Source organism: Vombatus ursinus, unplaced genomic scaffold (genome assembly GCF_900497805.2).
Source record: "Vombatus ursinus unplaced genomic scaffold, bare-nosed wombat genome assembly UNPS02011353.1, whole genome shotgun sequence".
In the NCBI taxonomy this organism is placed as follows: domain Eukaryota; kingdom Metazoa; phylum Chordata; class Mammalia; order Diprotodontia; family Vombatidae; genus Vombatus; species Vombatus ursinus.
Genome location: NW_020951131.1, coordinates 2,133,016 through 2,151,848, shown reverse-complemented (window position 1 = coordinate 2,151,848; position 18,833 = coordinate 2,133,016). Strand labels below are relative to the sequence as shown.

The window sequence follows — 18,833 nt, the reverse complement described above, 5'->3', positions numbered from 1 at the left end:
TGACCTCTGACAGGCCCTGGATCTCCTGGTCCTAGGTGACCCCTGACTGACCCGGGATCTCCTGGTCCTAGGTGACCTCTGATTGACCCTGGATCCCATGGTCCTAGGTGATACCTTGGGGCCCCTTCAGGCAGGGTTCCAGGGGTGCACAAAGAAAAGGCCGGGGACGGTCTGGCTCAGGTTCGAATTCCGCCTCTGACAACTCCCTGCCCAGGCAGCCCAGGGCCAATCCCTCCCCTCTCTGGGTCTCAGTTTCCTTCTCTGTCAGACGGGGAGGGGCTTGGGATCCATGGAAGGTACAGCCCTGTGAAAGCACTCGTGGCCGTGGACAGCCCAAGGGGGCGGGGGCACTGACCCGGAACCATGAAGTCGGGGTACAGCAGCGACCTCAGTTTCCCTGCCAGTAAACCCATGGAGCTGCGGGAAGGCCTTACGCAACACGCACAGATACGCACAGACGCGCACGCGCAAAGCTGGCCCCTCCTCCTGCCGGGTTCAAGGTTCCCCCTCCCCTGGTGGAGCGAACCACTGTCGGGACGTGGGGGGAGCCGGGCCCGGAGCGGCCACCGTCGCAGCGCAACAGAATCAGCTAACGTCCAACGAACCAGACCAGGCTCGGAGGCTGGTCTCCCTGCCTCAGCGGCTCCGAAGCGGCCTAGACTCGGCCCTCCCCCGCCCTTACTCCAGCAACTTTCCCCCCACGCGCATGAGCCGGCCCGGAAGCCCCAACCCGGAAGCAGGTGCGCAGGCGCAGTGGGAGCGGGGCAGCATGGCGTCCCGGGCCAAGAAGCGCGCCCTGGGCAGCCGGCACCCGGAGGCCGAGGAGGAGCGCGAGGAGACGGCGGAGGACACCGACGAGAGCGGCGACGACAGCAGCGGCAGCGACGAAGAGGACGAAGAAGACGAAGAAGACGAACTCGTCAACCAGGTGGGGGAGGGGGCCAACGAGCCCCGTGAGGGCGGGGGAGGGGTCTGTCCCTCGGAGCCCTCGCTTCCGGTGCCGGGTGACTCGTCCTAATTTTACAGGTGGGGAAACTGAGGCACAGGCTGGGGGAGGGACTTGGCTTATATACCCCACCCCCTCGCTGGCCGTGGCCATTAGTGAGCGCCTGCTGTTTGCCCCCCAGCCCCAGCCCGAGTCACTCAGGTCTTATGCAGGGGTCGGGGTCCTACCTTGGTGCCAGGGCCTGCCTTCCCCCAGCGTGTGTGTGTGTGTGCGCGCGCGTGCATAGATTGTGTGCTGCCTAGACACACGTGTATACATATGTGCATGCTATGCCCGTGTATGTAAACACGATCACATGTACACTTGCATTGTGCGCATGCGCGGGCGTGCAGACATGCGGACATACACATCTATGTATTGCGTGTAAATGCATGTGTCTCTGTGCACATGTGGGCTCGTGCTGCCTAGACACGTAAATGTGCGTGTGTGCCTGTATATGTGCCTGTGTTGTGCACACACGTGTGTTTGTGTGTGTGCATAAAACACGCGTGTGTGCGTGTTTGCGGTAGCAGGTGGCGGCAGCCAGCACAGAGCAGAAGGACGGAGATGGGCACAGTGGCCGGTTCCTGGGGGAGATGGCGGAGGAGCCCTCGGTGGTGGCCTGTGGGTCTGACCGGCCTCCCTCTGGGCAGTGTTGGGGAGATGACCTCGCCAGATCCGGACATCTGGACTTAGCAGCAGTGCTAGGGAATGACCGTCCGGGCTCCGGCGCCGGGCTCAGCCTCGTGTTGTTCAGGAGGCCTGCACTGGGAGCTGGCAGGGGCTTAGTGAGGGCTGACGGGGCGAGATCCTGACGACAGCACTGGGGGATGCCTTTCCCGTAGCGGGACACTAGTTGGTTCCATTTGGTCACCCTGTCCCTTATTTCTTCATCACCAGATGAAGCGGGTCTAAGAACCAAGAGGTGCCGAGGTGCGGGGGAAGGGAGATCGGGGTCTTGAGCCTCAGCTTCGGAGGCGCAGTGGGGAGGAGCGCTGAGCCGTGCTGGGAGGGCGGCTGTGTGACCCTGTCCTCTGTGTGTTGTTTATAGGAAGTAAACGTTGAATTTGAAGCTCATTCTATCTCAAGTAATGACTTTGATGGAATAAAGAAATTACTACAACAGGTAAGAAAGGCCAGACGCCGTAATGGGTTAAGCTTGGTTCTTCGAATGATAATTAAATTCTTAATTGAATTTTGTATCAGAATGTTAAAATCAGAATACTTAGAGTAGTATTTATTTACGAGACTATGGAATAGTAGCTACGTATGATAATTTATTTTATTGGTCTAATTTTAGAATTAGACCTGTTCTTATGAATCCTGTTTTAATTGTTACAGTCTGTTACAGTTAAACATTTTTTCCTCTTTTTAGCTCTTCCTGAAGGCTGCTGTGAATATTGTGGAGCTCACCAATCTCTTAATTCAGCAGAACCACATTGGGAGTGTCATTAAGGTGAGAAAGGGTCTTTCCTTCTGTCTGGACTCCATGTTCTGAGTCTGTCTTTGTGTTAGGAAAGGGAGGGTCACCAGGTGCGTCACCGTCACAAGTGGGGGGGGTGTTTCTAAAGGTGATGGGCTTCCCCCTCCCCACAGAAAGAAAAGTATCAAGTTAAAGAAACTTCTTTGTCTCTGCCTTGTTTTTTTTGTTTGGAGAAAAAGAACCACTGAGTAGGCCTTTATAAAACCTAAGGGTTGGATAAGACCTTGGAGTACATAGGATAGCGGAACTGGAAAGGGGCCTTAGAGACTTCTAGGTCAACCTCCTTATTTTACAGATAAGGAAACTGAGGTCTAGGGACTTGTCTAAGGGCAGTCAACCAGCAGGCTTGTATAAAGCACCCACTGTGTACTGGCATGGTGCTAGGCGCTGAGGACACAAATCAGTCTCTCCTGGCTTTCAGCCCAGAGCCAATGTCTATGCTGGTCTCTCCCCCTCTCAAAGCTAGCCCACTGTACTTCTGGCTATGTTCTGAGCCCCCCATGAAATTCATGCCTTTGTATTCTAAGAGGAGGAGATGACCCAGGAAAGAGAAAATGAAGAATGGGATGGAGGGGAGAAGAGGATGTGATCCTGCAATAATGGCCAAACGGTCAACAGCGGCAGGGACACAGACACGCCGCCGTGGCGCTCCTGGCCCATCCTGCCCACGGCGGGGGCTGCTGCAGCCTCTTTCTGGCAGAAGTGGTGGAGAAGGCCTCATCTAGCCCAGCTCTTCCAGGGCAGGGCGAGCGAGGAGGGGAGCCAGAGTATTGGCTGTGGCCGGGACCACGCCTGGGATGTTGTGGTAGAGGGTCCCCAGTGAGTGCTGTGGGTCTCTGACCCTTCCCTAAGATGATACGAAACAGCATGAATTAGGAGACAGAGGAGATGCACCGTGCAGACACAGGAGTGTCTGTACTGTAGGAAGCATGAATGCATCAGAGGTGATCAGAGGAGAGAGGGAAGAACCCTGCCACCCCGGGGTGTCCCAGGGGCCCCGAGAAAACGCAGTATGGACCATGGGTAAAGTAAGGCTCCACTTGGAAGGAAGCGAGGAGGGAACCGTTCTGGGCCTTGCTGCAGAAGCAGCTCTTTGCAGACAGACTCCGAGGTCTGCACTCATCTCTCCTCGGACGCGGTCGTGCAAACTGTACGTCAGCTGTTAGCGTTGGAACGGAGGGGGCTCTGGGGCCCGGAGGCAGGTCACGGAGGTGGGGGCGGGGATGCAGGCCTCATGCGGACCAGTGGTTCAGGAGGAGACAAGGGGCTAGAGCGGTCGCACTCGGCAGGCCCTTTTTTCTGCAGAAAGGGGAAAGTCCGTAGTGCTGGGGAAACTGGCTAGGGAGAGAGGTTGTTAAAGGTGGCATCTAACACGCCTCTTAGAGCGGCAAGTTGAGCTCCATTCCCAGCAAAACCCAGACAGATCCCGGACTAGCCCAGGAGCGCTCCCAATTCTGTTAATCGCTCTCTGTGAAAGCGTTCTGTGCAAATATTCCCAGAATTCAGAGCTTCACAAGATTTGGGAGGCAGCAGCTGGGGGGGGGGGGTTGATGGTTCCTAGCGGCTGGCCCTGCATCAGGGCCAGATTCTTCACTTGTTTTCTTCCCCCAAATTATTTTCTATTTTCCTCCTTCCATAAAGTTGTCCCTCCCTTATGTCACAGTCCCACGTTTCAGTGTCCCCTATACATATCCTGCCCTCACTTTTCTCCGGGGTTCTGGTTCCATATCATATGCCTGCTGGACATTTCCACCTGGGTGTCTTGGGGGCATCCCCACCTCGCTGGGTCCCCTGAAAGCCACCCCTCTTCCCATCTTCCTGGTTCTTTCCATAAGGCCACAGTAGTCCAGGCCCCAGGTCCACGACTTTGGAATCCTTCTCAACCCGCCCTTCCCCCCACCCCCCACCATGAGTCCAGTTAGTTGCCAGGTCTTGTTAATTCCCCCCTCCACCTCTCTCCATCTCTCTACTTACAAGGCCTCCAGCCTCACTTAGGTATGGGTGACCTTTCACCTGGGCTACTTCCAAAGCCTGGCTTCTGTGACATGTTTGTGCTGGGTACCAGGAGGGTGTCCTGGATATTATGTGCCCCCTGAGAAGTGTACAGACACCGTCCTAGCAGGGTCAGCCTCGTCCCTCTCTCCCTTGCATCCCTCCCCAGTGTTTTACTATAACGAGAATCAGGGCAGGAAGGAAGCTCACCAGAATGAGAACTTACTTTGTGTACAAAATGTCATATCAAAGACAGAGCTGGAAGGGCCTCTACCCCCATGCTCTCATCTTGTGGGTGAGGAAACTGTAGACACTGAGAGGTTGTGGCTTGTTTGGTGCCCTAGAGCTAACAGTTTATTGGAATCTATTGCTTTATTGAAATGCCGCTTGTCCCCCAAATCTTTCCTTTTTGTTGGAGCAGAGACGCCCGAGCTCTTTGCCCTGGACGCTGTCGAGGCCAGCGCTGCATGAAGTGCGGCACGGGGGTTGATGTCTTCCTTTCATTTCAGATAACAAAAAGTAAATGAGTAGGCCAAAGGTTACGTGGAGTCAGCCAGCTTTAGTACCAATTAGAATCGGCCCATTTTCTGCCTGTTAACCTCTTAGAAATGGAAGAGACAGACTTGTAGTCAAGGAGCCCTGGGGATGGGTCTGGGCAACACTGAGCAGGTCATTGAACCTTTTGGGCTTTGCTCTTGGGAGCAGGGCCCCTTTCAGCTCTAAAATCACGACTTGGAAAACTCGGGGGAAATGTCTAAGTAAAGACACATCGGTAGTAACCCTGACTGCCCCATTCATGTTTTCATTCTTCTGAACCCAAATCTAATAACCTCTCATTTTAAAATAGCAAACAGATGTTCCAGAAGAAAGTGATGAAGAGGATGATGAAGAGGAGGAGATTTTTGGTTTCATCAGCCTCTTGAATTTAACAGAAAGAAAGGTCAGCTCTACAGTGTCGTGTCTGAAGACGTGTGGGACCTTTCCTGTTAGGCATTATTGCTGATCCCGCTAGTGTCTGCTCTTGTAATTCCTTCTGAAAACACTTTTTCATTAAGAAAGTTCTTGATTACCTGGATTCAGCAGAAATTGGAATTTTTTTTTGTACGGTACAGTGAGGATGCTTCTTAAAGTGATTGACTTCCCATGTTGAACATTGGCCTGTTCTGGGCTACGTGTCTGGTCTTGAGCTCTGATCGTAGGGCTCCCCGATCCAGGCTGAATGCTGATATTCATGATTTGGGGGTTCTCCACGTGAAGCCAGTGAGCTTATTGGTGACATTTCATTGTGTATTTTTTCATCAGTAGACATTTATTAAGCACCTACTATGTACGAAGTGCTGGGGTTACAGAAAGAGGCAAAAGATGGGACCTGCCCTCCAGGAGCTCACAGTCTAATAGAATGTACGTGTGTGTGTGTGTGTGTCTAATGGAAGAACATACATACACATGTGTGTGTGTATATATATACACACATACATACACATATACACACATATGCAAGCATATGTTCAAAGCAAACAGATAGAGGATAACGAGGAGGAGATAATTGGGAAAGAAGGTGGGATTTTTGTTGGGGAGCTAGCAGGTGGAAACAAGCAGGCAGAGTGTTCCAGGCAGGGGGATGGCCAGAGAAAATGGGTTTTTGGTACCTCTTCCATTGCCTGAGCTGTTTCTCGTGAAGTTTCATCTCCCTGCTTTCTCTCATAGATGTGGGTTGTTCCTCTCTTTAGCTGTGTGCACTTTTCAGTCTCTTTTTGTAGGGCTGGCTGTAGTGATAATTCAGAAGCCTCTTGTCACTCACCACACAGTTGGTAAATAGCTAGCAGTGGTTACCTTGGGAATTAGGTAAATAATCCCCAGTGGAGCCCTCAAGAATGCCCCTTAGAGCCCCGAGCAGAAACTTGGCCCAGACTCCTCAAAGTGATGAGTTAGAGATGACTTTCAAGTTTTCTCATGTAAACGGCCAGTCTGTAATGTCGGGGACACTTTCTTTTTGATTTCCAGGGTGCCGAATGTGCTGAACAAATTAAGGAGTTGATTCTGAGCCTCTGTGAGAAGGATATGGTTGAACAGCTGCGTAAACTCTTCAGTGATCCCGCTAAGCCTGTGGGCCTCCTGTTAAGTGAAAGATTCCTTAACGTCCCACCCCAGATCGCTCTGCCTATGCACCAGCAGCTCCAGTAAGAGACTTTCTGAAAATGACTGAGAACACTCATTTTTTTCCCAAATGGTTTCAGAAATGTGATCTAAATAGAAATGTCTTGGTGCAGAGAGGGAGAGAGGGGAGGCTGCCATGGATTGAGTTTCAGCTTGATGGGGTGCAGGTAGTCGGACTCGTCTGCTGACCGGCTGGCCTTCACTGGGAGAGTAGCTCACTACTTAGGAAGTTTGAGAGAATGCTCTTTGAAAGGACTTAAATTTTTGGTTCAGTTGCTATTTCTTACTCCATTAAATTGATAATGACTCCTCCCCACGTAAATCAGAAATGCTATCTTTGATTTGTTTCATTAAGAGGGCTGAGTTTTTCCATAGAAAAACTTTATTTTGACACACATCAACTAAGTACAGGGATTCAGTTGTATAAAGAAGAGCAATGAAACTTTTAAAAACTAAGACATAAACATAAATAATAAAATCCTCTGGAGTGCTTGATCTGAAAACAATAAAACCACATCTTTGGCTTCAGAGGTAAAAATAATTAAGATAATGGAAGGTATTAGAATATACTTTGAAAGTCAGAAAGGTATCTATAATTAAATAGTACTTGTTTGAGGTCTTGTGGCATAGCTCCAAATGTATTTGTAGGCAGTCTGGGGTAGGAGAAAGGTGTTTTTTCAGAGCGATGGTCGCTAAGGAGAAGGCAGCCCCTCTGCTGATTTGTTTTTTCTCTCAGTTGTTTTGCGGGCATAGGATTTCCCTTTGGGGAGCCTCTCTCCGTCTGTCCTCATCTCCTCAGTTTTGCTGGTTGTCCCCTTCCTTTTGGCCATCAGCTCGTCTGGTCAGCTGTGGCTGGGCCTCTCCTGCCTCGTTGGGTCTCTGAGTTACAGCTCAGTGGCAATAAATGCTCCGGGGGACGAGAGGCGTTTTCAGTGGGAAATGTATATGACCCGTGATGCCAGCAGGAATAAGTGGGGAGTGGGGTCTTTGTCTAGCACTTTTGGCCAGGTCTTGGCAGCAGGTAGGGTAGGCCACAGAGCGCTACGCCTGGAGTCAGGCAGACCCAGGTTCCAGTCCTGCCGTGGACACTTAAGTGTTGTGTGACCCTGTGCGCCTCACTTTTCCTCAGTTGTAAAACAGGGATAATAACAGCACTTAATGGGTTATTGTGAAGATTAGATGGGATGACATTTGTAAAGTCCTTAGTACAGTGCTGGTACCTACTAGGTGTCTAATCAATGCTTATTTCCTCCCCTACTGCATTCTTGCTTAGAAAAGAGAAGAATGGCGTCCAACCACAGCTTTTTCCCTTCCAGTACTTATTTTGATTCATTGAAACCTAGCTGCTTGAGGGCAGTGCACTGTCTGGTGCCGGGGTCTCCAGCTCCCAAGATGGGAATCTCCTAAATTTGGGAGTGTTTTTGGAACCACCCGGCCAGAGTGGGCTCAGCCTTGATTCCGGGGAGCTCACGTTGGGTGGTTCCCTTGGCTGCACGGGCGCAGATCTGATCTATGTCCGGCACGTCAGCAGGCAGAGAGGGGGTGGGGGGCTGGTTTTCTTTCCATTGTCACAGGCTTTGACGCCCCCGTGTGTCCCTCCTCTGTAGGAAGGAGCTTGCGGAGTCACGCCAGGCCGATGAGCCTTGTGGCAAGTGCTCCTATTACCTCATGATCAGTAAGACGTTCCAAGAGGCCTCGAGGAATTCCAGAAACAAAGGGAACATGCCACACAAAGCGCTGAGGTTTGCCAATGCAGAGGAGGAGTTTTTCTATGAGGTAAGACTGAGTCCCACACCCCTTTTTATTTCTGACCTGTTTAAAGTGCAGCATAAGGAAGTGCCCTGAGAGGCCACACACAGGTCAGGAGGCTCAGCCTGGCCACTCGCCTGCTCTGGCCTGCCTCTGCTCCAGACACACTTGCCCCTTGAAGAAGTCCAGCTGGCCACTTCACCTCTCCATCCCCTGCCACTTTTTGGAATTTCCAGACAGTCCAGCCTGCATCCGTCGTGGGCGTTTCCTCCTGGAAGCGAGGTCCCTGCACGAATGGAGTCATCGCGCTGGTCCCTGTTCTGATATTTGCTGACTCTTTTATAATGAGAATTCTTTTATTAATGGACTTTGTTGTTGTTTGATGGTGGATTGAGTTTGATTCCTTTTATTGGTTGGAGATGGGCTGCCGTACCCCAGAGCCTTCACCTTTCTGATGGTGGGGCCATTAACGTCAGTCTTCACGTCACTGACCAAAGTCACACTAGGGAATGAATTTCTGAAGCCTGGGGCTATTTTCCTAGCCTTTTCTAGCCAGGGGAATCGTAATCTGTCACTTGTCCAAATGGATGGACCATGAAAAGGTCCCCCAAAAAAGCGAGGCTTCTGAACTTGGGCTCATTTGTCCTCTTCTCTTGAGAAATGGGAGATTTGTGTTTTCACCATTGACCTAGAGAGCTTAGCGGTGGCAACCTTTCCTGTTGAGTAAAGATATTTCAAGAGGCTAATATGCCCACAAATAATGAGCTGGAAGAGATTTAAAGAGACCTTCCAGGCCAATGCCCTCGTGTTACAGATGAGGAAACTGAGACAGAGAGAGGATATAAGTGACTTGCCCAGGGTCACGCAGTTAGTAAGTGTCTGAGGCCAGATTTGAACTCGGGTCCTCCTGACTCCAGGGCTGGTGCTCTATCCACTGTGCCACCTAGCTGCCCCTGGATAAATGATTTTCTTGGGGTTGGAGATGGCATATCTCAGAGCAGAATTTGAACCAAGGTCTTCCTGAATCTTCTAAGTCTCTTGTTCCCTATACTGTTAGGCTCTAATGGGGTCTCACCTGCTATCACTTTTAGAGAGGTAATGTTATAATAACATATTATAAATAATGTGTAATAATCGCTAGGATTTGTAAGTTGAAAAGTAACATGATCTCATGATTCTCACAACAATCCTGTGGGCTAGGGGCTATTTTTAGACCCATTTCACAAGTTTGGAAAACTGAGGGTGAGGTTCAGTGACCTTCTCAAGGCTTAGAGCAGAGCCAGGACTCAGTAGTTCAGAGCCCGGGTGCCAAGTCTGGGTCTTGTTAATAAACCTCACTGCTCGAGAGTCCGAGGAGATTGCGTTTGAAATGAGGTCATTTAAAAAGTAGTGTCATCGTGACCTAAGACAACTTCAAAAGAATCGTGATAGAAAATGCAGAGAAAGAACTGCGGAGTCTGAATGCAGATTGAAGCGTGCTATTTTCTCTCCCTGTTTTTTTCTTTCTCATGGTTTTCCCCCTTCTGTTCTGATTCTTTTACAACATGACTAAAGTGGAGATATGTTTACTATGATGGCCTGTATCAGATTACGTGCTGTCTCGGAGAGGGAGGAAAAAAAATTTTGGAACTCAGAATCTTACAGAGGGAATGTTGTGAACTGTCTTTACATGTAACTAGAAAAAATAAAATACTATTAAGTAGGGGGGGGAGTGGTGACACGGCTCGGCCCTTCCTGGGTCTCTCCAGTGTGGGAGCGTTATGAGGCTCTGTCGGCAGCTTGCGGTTCCTTTAGAATCCTGGGCACTGCAAGCTAGGCCCCAGGCCTTCTTGGCTGTGGAGGAGTCGGTGTTAATTTGAGTTCCTTTCTTTCACTTTAGCAAGCGCTTCTCAAATTCAGCTACTCAGTGCAAGAGGAGAGTGACCTGGCTTTGGGAGGCAGGTGGTCTTTCGATGACTTGCCCATGAAGCCCCTGCGGACGGTGATGGTCATTCCAGCGAGCAAGATGAGTGCGGTCATGGAGACGCTGAAGGAGTACCTATCCATCTAACCTGCTTTCTGTAGACAGTGAGTGGCTTGTTTGTACAACGCTTTCTGATAAACTCATTGGAGATGTAGTGGTTTCGAAACAACTCCTGGTGTGTGTAATGCCATATATAACGGATGGTTCAGTCACCGTGGCCTTAATACGTTTTTTGATTTTTTCATTTTGGTCAAATGTATCTTGGACTTGTGAATCATTCATTAAAAGCTCATTACTTCAAAAGAAAACTGAACACATGGGTTAGGAATTTTAAAAACTGAGCAGCAACTGTTTATTATGGTTGCTTTAATGATGTACAGAATGTTTATTTGTACAAAATTTTCTTGGCTGGGCAATTTGTCTTGCCTCCTGTTCGATCTCTGTACATCTTTCACGTTGACAAACCATTACAATGATTAACTTTGGGCTGTTTATTGCACATAGCGTTTCAGTGTGTACTGAGTAGAATTAAGGTTGGAAGTCACTGAATAACGCATCTTGCTTCAGCAGAAGCTTCAGGGCACTCTTCACATAGTTTATCTTTGCTTGTCTTCTGTTCCTTTTTCATTGTCGACATGGGTGATAAGTGATTGATTACTTGCTGCAGAATATCCTTACTTTCACTAGGAGGCAGATTGCTGAAGTAATACGGTGGGGCCAACTGCATGAATCTGTTGGAGCAGAGAACAAAATGCAGTTATTTCAAGGAAAGTTGAAGCTCCGATCATTTATTCAAACTCTGAGATCCTTTGTAAGTGATAAATACCAAACCTCCACGGAGCTCTGTGTAACAGGTCTGGAGTCAGAATTCCTGGACCAATTTTTGGGCCCAATTGCCTGCTTAGCAGTGGGTGGGCCTCAGGTGCCTCAAGCAGGCTTTGAGGGGAAATGGGCGTGCTCCTTCATGAGCATCCTGGGAAAGACCAGGACGAGGCCTTTCCTTAATGGGCCTTTGGCAGGGATAAATTGGAGGATTTCTGGTAGATGTGCCGTGAGAAGAGACGCCCTCGGTTTATCTTTGCAGGTTTCTTAGGGAACAGCCAGTGGCGTGGCTGATGACAGTGCAGTGTCTAAAAGCTGCCGCATCAGGGACCCTTATTGCTGTCTGGTTGTGGGAGGAGGTTCTTAACCTTTTAAGGCACTCTTCTTGGAAGGTTTTAAAATGCATAAATTAAAATATATACGGTTACAAAAGAAACCAATGATACTCAAGTTTTTATCAAAAAAAAAATTTTTTTTTTTAAAGAAATCATGTTTATAGACCCAGGTAAAGAAGCTCAGCTTTAGCAAGATAGTAACTTAATTCAGAAACTATTTGGGGGATAACCTTGAAAAATAGTCATTTCATATAGCAGTTGCAACATGGAAACGTCCAAGGTCCTGCAGGGGGAGCCATGTTCAATAAAATGTTTCTATTTTCATAGATTGCTTGTGCATTTTGTTGTTACAGTTGACTATTTTTGAACAAAAATGTTCAAAATAAGCTTTTATCCTGAACATTACATTAATTATTAATAAAGCATCACATTAATAATTGATTGGCTGTCAGGGAATTTTCCAGGAGAAAATTCTAGCAAAGACTTTAAAAATAAACGTTAGCATCTACATTTCAGCCAGCTTACTTCCACTTGAGATTAGAAGGAGAGCTAGGTTTCTAAGGCCTTCCACCAGCTTTCTTTCCCTTTCTAACTGGTTAAAGGTACGTGGTCATTCCTATCCAACCTCAGCAGCGCCTGTCACAACAGTTCTTAAGTAGAAACCGGAGGCTGGCTGATAGTTAGCATCCCCTTAGGGGATGGGGTTCACGACCCTGGAGCAGAGAGACAGGGCCCTTCGGCAGGATATGCTCCTGTGACCCACCTTCTGCTCCGAGGAGGCCCCGGAATGAGCATGGGATTGTGAGGGGACCCCTCCCCCAGCCCCCACTTACAGCTCCGGGGAGATTTCAGAGATGATTTGGATGTAATTGTTCTCAGATATGCTGAACGTATGGAAGACCACCCACTCTGGTATCTTCTTCATGTCGTAGTAGCATGAAAGGGGGTGCAGCTGAGCCACCTGCTTGTGGGTTAACATCAGGTAGTTCCCCGATCCATCCACATCACGAGCGATCTAAGGGGGTGTGGGGGGGGCAGAGTACATCATAGAATCATATTCCTCCACACGCAGAATTAACTTTTATACATTTCCAAAGCACTCCATCCAGGATTCCCATTTTACAGACCCCACCCCCAGCATCATGAGATAACGAATGGCAGCAGGAAAAACGAGCTTCAGTCCTCAAGCTCAGGACAGCCCTGATGAACCTTCCTACCCACGCCACCAACTCTTGTGGATGTCTCAGATTTGACACGTCCAAAACAGAACTCATTCCTTCTCCACCCTGCTCCCTCCCCATTTTATGGACCCACCATCCATCTTCACAGGCTCGAGACTCGAGTTGCTCTCCCTCACTCCCCCTGCCCATCCATTTGCCTGGGCCTGTCTTTCTGCCTCCAGTCTCTTGTGTGTGTCTCCTCACACGAGTTCAGGCCATCATCGCCTCCCCTCTAATTCATCTCCTTGCCTCCACTGCCTTCTACCTGAGAATCCTCAAGCACAGCTCTGGCAATATTACTCCTCTGCTTACCAGGCAGCTAGAGGATGCACTGGACAGAGTGCCGGCCCTGAGCCAGGAAGGCTTGCAGGTCCCCGGAGCCCCCAGGGGGGACGGCGGAGTCTGTCACAGAGGGGCTGCCCCTTTCGGGGCTGGCTGGCAGTTCCCCTCAAGGGACCTTTTCTGTCTTAGCTGATGTATCCCAGCTCAGGGACTGACTGGGGAGCACTATCTGAATAAGTCCCATTTTTAAAAAGTTTGTAGAAATAAGGACATGCGCCTATTTGTTGATAGAATGATACTCTTCCTTCCCTTCAGACCACTGGTAGAATTGGTGCAGCCCTGGGACCTGACAGGAATCTTTACAAATGGCTTATTTTCTCTTTGATGTCAGCGCCACTAAAATGAAGCCTGTTGTGGGTTCTTACTTGCATAAAGTAACCAGCTATGAGAGCTTTCTTTATGTTCAGGATGTTTTCCTTTGAGCCAAAAGCCGGTTCTGTGTAGGGGAGCTCAATCCGCCTGACAATGTCCAAAAGCTCATCTCTGATGCTGTCCGCCGTCTGGAGTGCTGAGGAGCTGAGGAAGTGATCGGTACACCATTTCTCCACACAGTCTGAGGGGAAAAGGGACAAGAGGCCATTGAGAAAAGATTTCAAGTGACTGAGGCCAGGAGGAGCAAGGTCCGGGGCCGTGTGCGGTCCTTCTATAGGACGTGGACAGATCCTGGAGAAGTGAAGACTCTTGGCACCTTCCTGAGAGGGGCGGAGATCTGTTCACATTACCCTGGGGAAAAAATGGGGACCTGTTTGTAGGGAACGAGGCCCTCAGGTATGGCAGGACTCTAACATTCCCAAATACCTAGAACACCTAAGTATTCTGTCTAAGTGACCTAACTGCTGATCTATGTAGAGATCCAGCAACTCTGCTGAAGTTCTCAGAATAAGAAGGAAGGCCGAGCTCTTGGGGGATTTTTCCCCTCTCTCTCCTCCTAGGTTTCACACTGAAATGTAGTCTTCTCCTGCTGAAATAGTGTGTGTGTCACTGCGAGCCTGGTTGGTTAGGGGCTTGTAGGGAGCCTGGGGGGTGTGTGTGGGGTGTGTTGTGGGGTGTGTGTGTGTGTGTGTGTGTGTGTGTGTGTGTGTGTGTGTGTGTGGTGCGCATGTGTACCTGTGCACGGCTTGTGTGCTTTCTAATCATCACTTCTCCAGACTGCTTTGCTTGGCTTTCCTGAAAGCTTGGTCCCTGAGACTCAGTCCTACGGGGGGCCTTCACCCACCCTGGATCCCCTTCCCTTCCCTTCCAGGTCAGTTCCTAACTCTGGCTCACCCTCACAGATGCTCTTGAGTGGCAGGTCACTGCCAGGGAGAGTCCAGCTAGAAATCCATTGGTATATAGAAATCCTCTGATTCAGTTAAAGAGGGTCTTTGAGCCCATTTGATAGGACTTAGCTTCAAAGTATGGTGTGCGCTAGGACCCCTGGCAGGGTGTGGGATCTCTTGGTCTGAAACTGGCCGTACGTCCCTCCACCAAGCAGTGCGTCTTTGGGCAGGGCTCAGAGGGGGTTCCGTTATTGCCCACCCATGCCCCTCCTGAAGGCCTCCCCATTCCCCATGGGGGCCACTGACAATCTTCCCTCCAGCCTCTCCTAAAGTCCCCCAAGAGGCCAGAACCACCTCCCTCTTTATTTTTGGGTGGGAGTGTTCAGTATGGAAACTGACCTATTTGTCTAGATACACTGTTCAAAGTCACTGAATAATTACTAACCATTATTATTTATAGGTCTGCCCTGTCCAGGAAATACACAGCAATTTTTTAAAAATAATGAAGCATTTTGTCATGTTGCTCTTAATAAAAGTATTTCAAAAATATTTAATCTATCTCATCCTTTTTACAGTTTCTACCATACACGTTTACCACATACAGTAGTACGTACGTGTATACACACACACACACACGAGAGATGCGAGCTTTCGTCTCTCTTCCTAAGGCTGGCCTTTCCCCGCTCCCAGGAGCCTGGGAATTCAAAGACTAGCTTACAGGCCCCACCCTCCCAGGGATCACTGCCAGATGGACATGAAAGGTAACCTGAAAAAGAGGGAGAGGAATAGCTAGGGGGTGAGGACAAGCCTTCTGCATGAAGTGGGGGATGGAGGGTCCTAGGGTAGCTGGGGCAGCCAGGGGGTGCCTAGAGGCAGGAGAACTCATCTTCCTGAGTTCAAATCTAGATTTCAGACACTTCTTAGCTGGGTGACCCTGGGCATGTCACTTCACCCTGTTTGCCTCAGTTTCCTCATATGTAAAATGAGCTGGAGAAGGAAATGACAAACCACTCCAGTGTCTTTGCCAGGAAAACCCCAAGTGGGGTCACAGAGTCGGACAAAACTGAAAAACGACTAAACACCAGCAACAGAAGCAGGATCCCAGAATGTGGACAGGGGAAAGGAGAGCTGTGAAGGGCTTTGGAGGCTGAATGGATGATCGTGTGTGTGAGCCTGGAGTGAGAGGGAGCCATAGGAGCTTAGGGGGGTGGGTGCCACGGCCAGAGCCGTGGGCCTTGGTCAAATGTTACATTAACCCGTGGGGGAGCTGGAGCTGTCACCTCCCCCTGACCCAGTTACTTTGTCAAAAATGACGATGCATCCCAGGGAGCAGCTGCCCTGGTTCAGCCGTCCCCCTCCTCAAGGGGGATGCCCAGAAGTGGGGCCCCTGCACTGCCCTTGAGGGCCTTCACCCCCCAGCCCTCGCTGCTCCCCTTTATTTTGTCCTGAGTGGAGCTAAGTGCCCAATGCACAAGTCCTTTCCTGCCGTCCATCCCTCCCTCCCTGGCCGCTGTCCAGCCTGGCCTCCCCTGAGCTCAACCCCTCCTGACTCTTACTTATGTGGTCTCTAGGTTGGCTGACCTGCTCCAGGGGACTGTGCCAGTCTCTTCAGATGACCCCCAGCCTGCCCATCCTGAGAACCACCCCCACACCCCCACCTTGTCTGACTTCCCTTACAAAGATAATGCTGCTTTTTTTCCCAAGGCTTTCACATCCCTTGCTGGGCACTGTCACACTCGGCGCAGCTTCCCACCTCTGTGCCTTGGCACTGGCTGTCCTCCAGGCCTGGAATGCCCGCCCTCCCTCCCCATTTCTGTCTCTCAGAGCCCTGGACTTCCTACAACACTCGGCTGCAACGTAGGAAGACTTTCCCAGCCAGGCCCCCAGCTGCCAGCTACAGCCTTCTGTTCTGGGGTTCCCTTCCAGTGAGGAGGTGTCGCAGGGCTGAGAGTGCAGGGCCTGTGGTCAGGGGGACCCGAGTTCAAATCCAGCCTCAGACACTTACTAGCTAGGTGACTGGCAAGGTGCTACAACTCTGTCTGCCTTGGCTTCCTCAAATGTCAAAGGGGGATATTAACAGCCTGTCCCACCCAAGGCAGCTGTAAAAATCTAATGGGAGCGTAACTGGAAGCGGTCCTTGTCACTGCTCTGTCTGTATATGAGCAGGGCGGGGCGGGGGACCTCCCGGCTTTTCCTGGGTGTCCTCAGCTCTTGGCTCAGGGCCCAACAGTGAAGGCCCAGCTAAGCCAGGAAGCCCTTTGTGGCGGTGGCCCCAAGATTCGGCGACCCACGCCAAGGGGCGTGAGTGGCGAGTGTGGGGATGGGCACAGGGCTCCTCTCTGCTCCTCGGGGTAGGCTTTTCCCACACTGTCCCCTCCTCAGCTTGGCCCTCAAAACGCTTTAGAATTTCGTCCCTCCCCACTCTACATTACCTCTGATGGCACCCCAGAACGTGGCACCTCATCTCCAGCCTCCTGTTCTCCCCTCCTTGCCACCGGGAGGACTGGAGCTCCACGGCCAGAGCGCCATCCAGCAAGCACTGATTAAGTGCCTACTGTATGCCAGGCTCTATAGAAGATCATCAGCTTTGTGTGTGGGGGGGGTTCTGTCGCCCTCCATACCCGGCACGGTTCTCTGCACAAAGCAGACGGCTGAATGGAAAAGGCCATGACAACCTGCCAGCGACTGACTGGACGCCTGGCACTCACTCTTGCTGGCTTCCTGGTAGGCCTTGTACACGTTGAGGAGAGTCAGGTGGTCACCTTCTGGGTGGGAGAGGTTCATCCTCCGCTGCCAGGCCTCCTCCGCTCCGGGGGGCAAGGGCAGGAAGCAGTCAGGAGCTGCCCAATACAGAATTTAAGAGACTCAGCGGCCTCAGGGGACAGACACAGCTGCCCGCGACTACAGCCACAACCACCCTGGATTCACCCCACGGCAGCTGGAGGAAGCCCCCACTCTGCGCTGCCTACCACAGTGCCCGGCCTTGCAGAGCTGCCTGACTGTGCGTCACAGCACAGGGCAGGGAAGGGGCTGCCCACCAGGCCTAACGATGACCAGTGATGCTAAGGTGGTAAGGAAAGGGGAGGGATGAAACCCTGAGGGTGAGGAAAGCTGCAGGGGCCGGGGCAGAGGTCAGCCTGGGGCCACACTTCACTTTTTCCTGAGAGGGCCAGAAGGCATGAGCGGGTTGAAGAGGAAGCCCACCATCCCTTTCCTGAGGCTCCTAAGGCTGGCCTAAGCAGGGAAGCAGGGAGGCCTGTGACGAGGCCACAAAGCCAGGACGTGAGAGCGGGCTGGGCATCTGCCTCTTCTCCACTCCATGAAGTGGCCTTGTGGTTTTTACAGCACCTGCACTTTTGAAAGCCCAAGTGTCCTGGTGACACTCTGCCTTTGGGGCGCCGCTGCAGCCGTACCTGTTACCATGGCGGCGATGGTGAGCATTTCATCCACGCAGTCGAATTCACAGGCTGCTAAGATGGCCTTTGACAGCTTCGGATCCAGAGGAAACTCCGACATGATGATGCCGAACTCAGAGAGGTTCCCGTCGTTGTCCAGGGCCGCCAGATAGTCCAGGTCTTCCAGTGCTTGCATCAAGCTTTCAGGAGCTGGAAAACAAGAGCAGCCCCCTTCACACCTGGCTGCTTACACCAGGGCTGGCCCCCACCCCCACCCCCACCCCCACAGAAAGATCACAGAGAAGAAGAGCTGTGCCCCAAATGATAAACAGTCAGAGGATATGCAGGGGCAGCCGGGGGCGCCATAGTGCACAGAGCGCCGCTTGGAGTCAGGAAGACTCATCTCCCTGAGTTCAAATCCAGCCTCAGACACTTACTAGCTGGGTGACCTTGGGCAAGTCACTTTGCCCTGTTTGCTTCAGTTTCTCATCTGTAAAATGAGCTGGAGAAGGAAATGTCAAACCACACCAGTATCTCTGCCAAGAAAACCCCAAATGGGGTCACGGAGAGTCACACATGGCTGAAATGACTGAATAACGAGAGGATATGAACAGGCTCTTCTCAAAGAAGAAATCCAAACAATTAAAGCCATCTGAAAAAATGCTCCAAGTCACTGATAGAGAAATGCAAAGGAAAGCAACCCTGAGGCTCAGCTTCACAGCCATTAGATCGGCATAGCCGCCATGTTGGAGGGGCTGTGGGAAAGCAAGCCCGTCACTGCCTTGTTGATGCACCTGGGGAGGGGGTCGGTCACTCTGGATAGCGGTTTGGAGCCGCACTCTAAAAACTACCCAACTGTGCCCCCAAGAGGTCCAAGGTGGAGGAAAAGGTCCCATCTGTACAAAAATATTTCCAGCAGCTCTCTTGTGGTGGCCCCGTGGAAATGGTCTTTGTATGTGATGGCATGCTATGGGCCTGTATTCTTAAGGGCCTTGTAGGATCTAAGACATCTCCAAAAGTCTCATGATGGAAAATGCCATCCACATCCAAAGAAAGAACTATGGAGTCTGAATGCAGATCGAAGCAGACTATTTGCTCTTTTTTTTTCTTCTGTTTTGTTTTGTTTCCTCT

At 50.8% G+C, this 18,833-nt stretch overlaps 3 protein-coding genes across 14 annotated transcripts in view; 1 reads left to right on the top strand and 2 right to left on the bottom strand.

Annotated features, from left to right (window-relative positions):
* The window catches only part of UROS (uroporphyrinogen III synthase), a 40,192-nt gene extending 39,737 nt beyond the window's left edge, over positions 1-455 (bottom strand). For 8 of the 12 annotated variants that reach the window (XM_027855926.1, XM_027855925.1, XM_027855928.1 and 5 more), the window contains exon 1: positions 356-455. The gene's annotated coding sequence lies outside the window, so the exon portion shown is untranslated. Of the gene's footprint in view, positions 1-114 lie in introns of all 12 variants that reach the window. The other 4 variants (XM_027855930.1, XM_027855931.1, XM_027855933.1 and 1 more) reach the window with 1 other exon arrangement.
* Positions 456-768: 313 nt separating this feature from the next.
* On the top strand, positions 769-11,814 carry BCCIP (BRCA2 and CDKN1A interacting protein). The gene is made up of 7 exons (XM_027855953.1): positions 769-928; positions 2,037-2,111; positions 2,361-2,441; positions 5,308-5,400; positions 6,465-6,640; positions 8,225-8,393; positions 10,246-11,814. Exons 1-7 carry the CDS (start codon positions 770-772, stop codon positions 10,414-10,416), a joined length of 924 nt encoding a protein of 307 aa, XP_027711754.1. The 5' UTR covers position 769; the 3' UTR covers positions 10,417-11,814.
* The window catches only part of DHX32 (DEAH-box helicase 32 (putative)), a 63,421-nt gene continuing 55,458 nt past the window's right edge, over positions 10,871-18,833 (bottom strand). Inside the window, exons 9-13 of the mRNA XM_027855952.1 lie at positions 17,721-17,912; positions 17,016-17,147; positions 13,414-13,601; positions 12,320-12,501; positions 10,871-11,060 (exon numbers count right to left, since the gene is read on the bottom strand). Of these exons, the coding sequence (XP_027711753.1) occupies positions 10,871-11,060; positions 12,320-12,501; positions 13,414-13,601; positions 17,016-17,147; positions 17,721-17,912 (884 nt within the window). The remainder of the gene's footprint in view (positions 11,061-12,319; positions 12,502-13,413; positions 13,602-17,015; positions 17,148-17,720; positions 17,913-18,833) is intronic.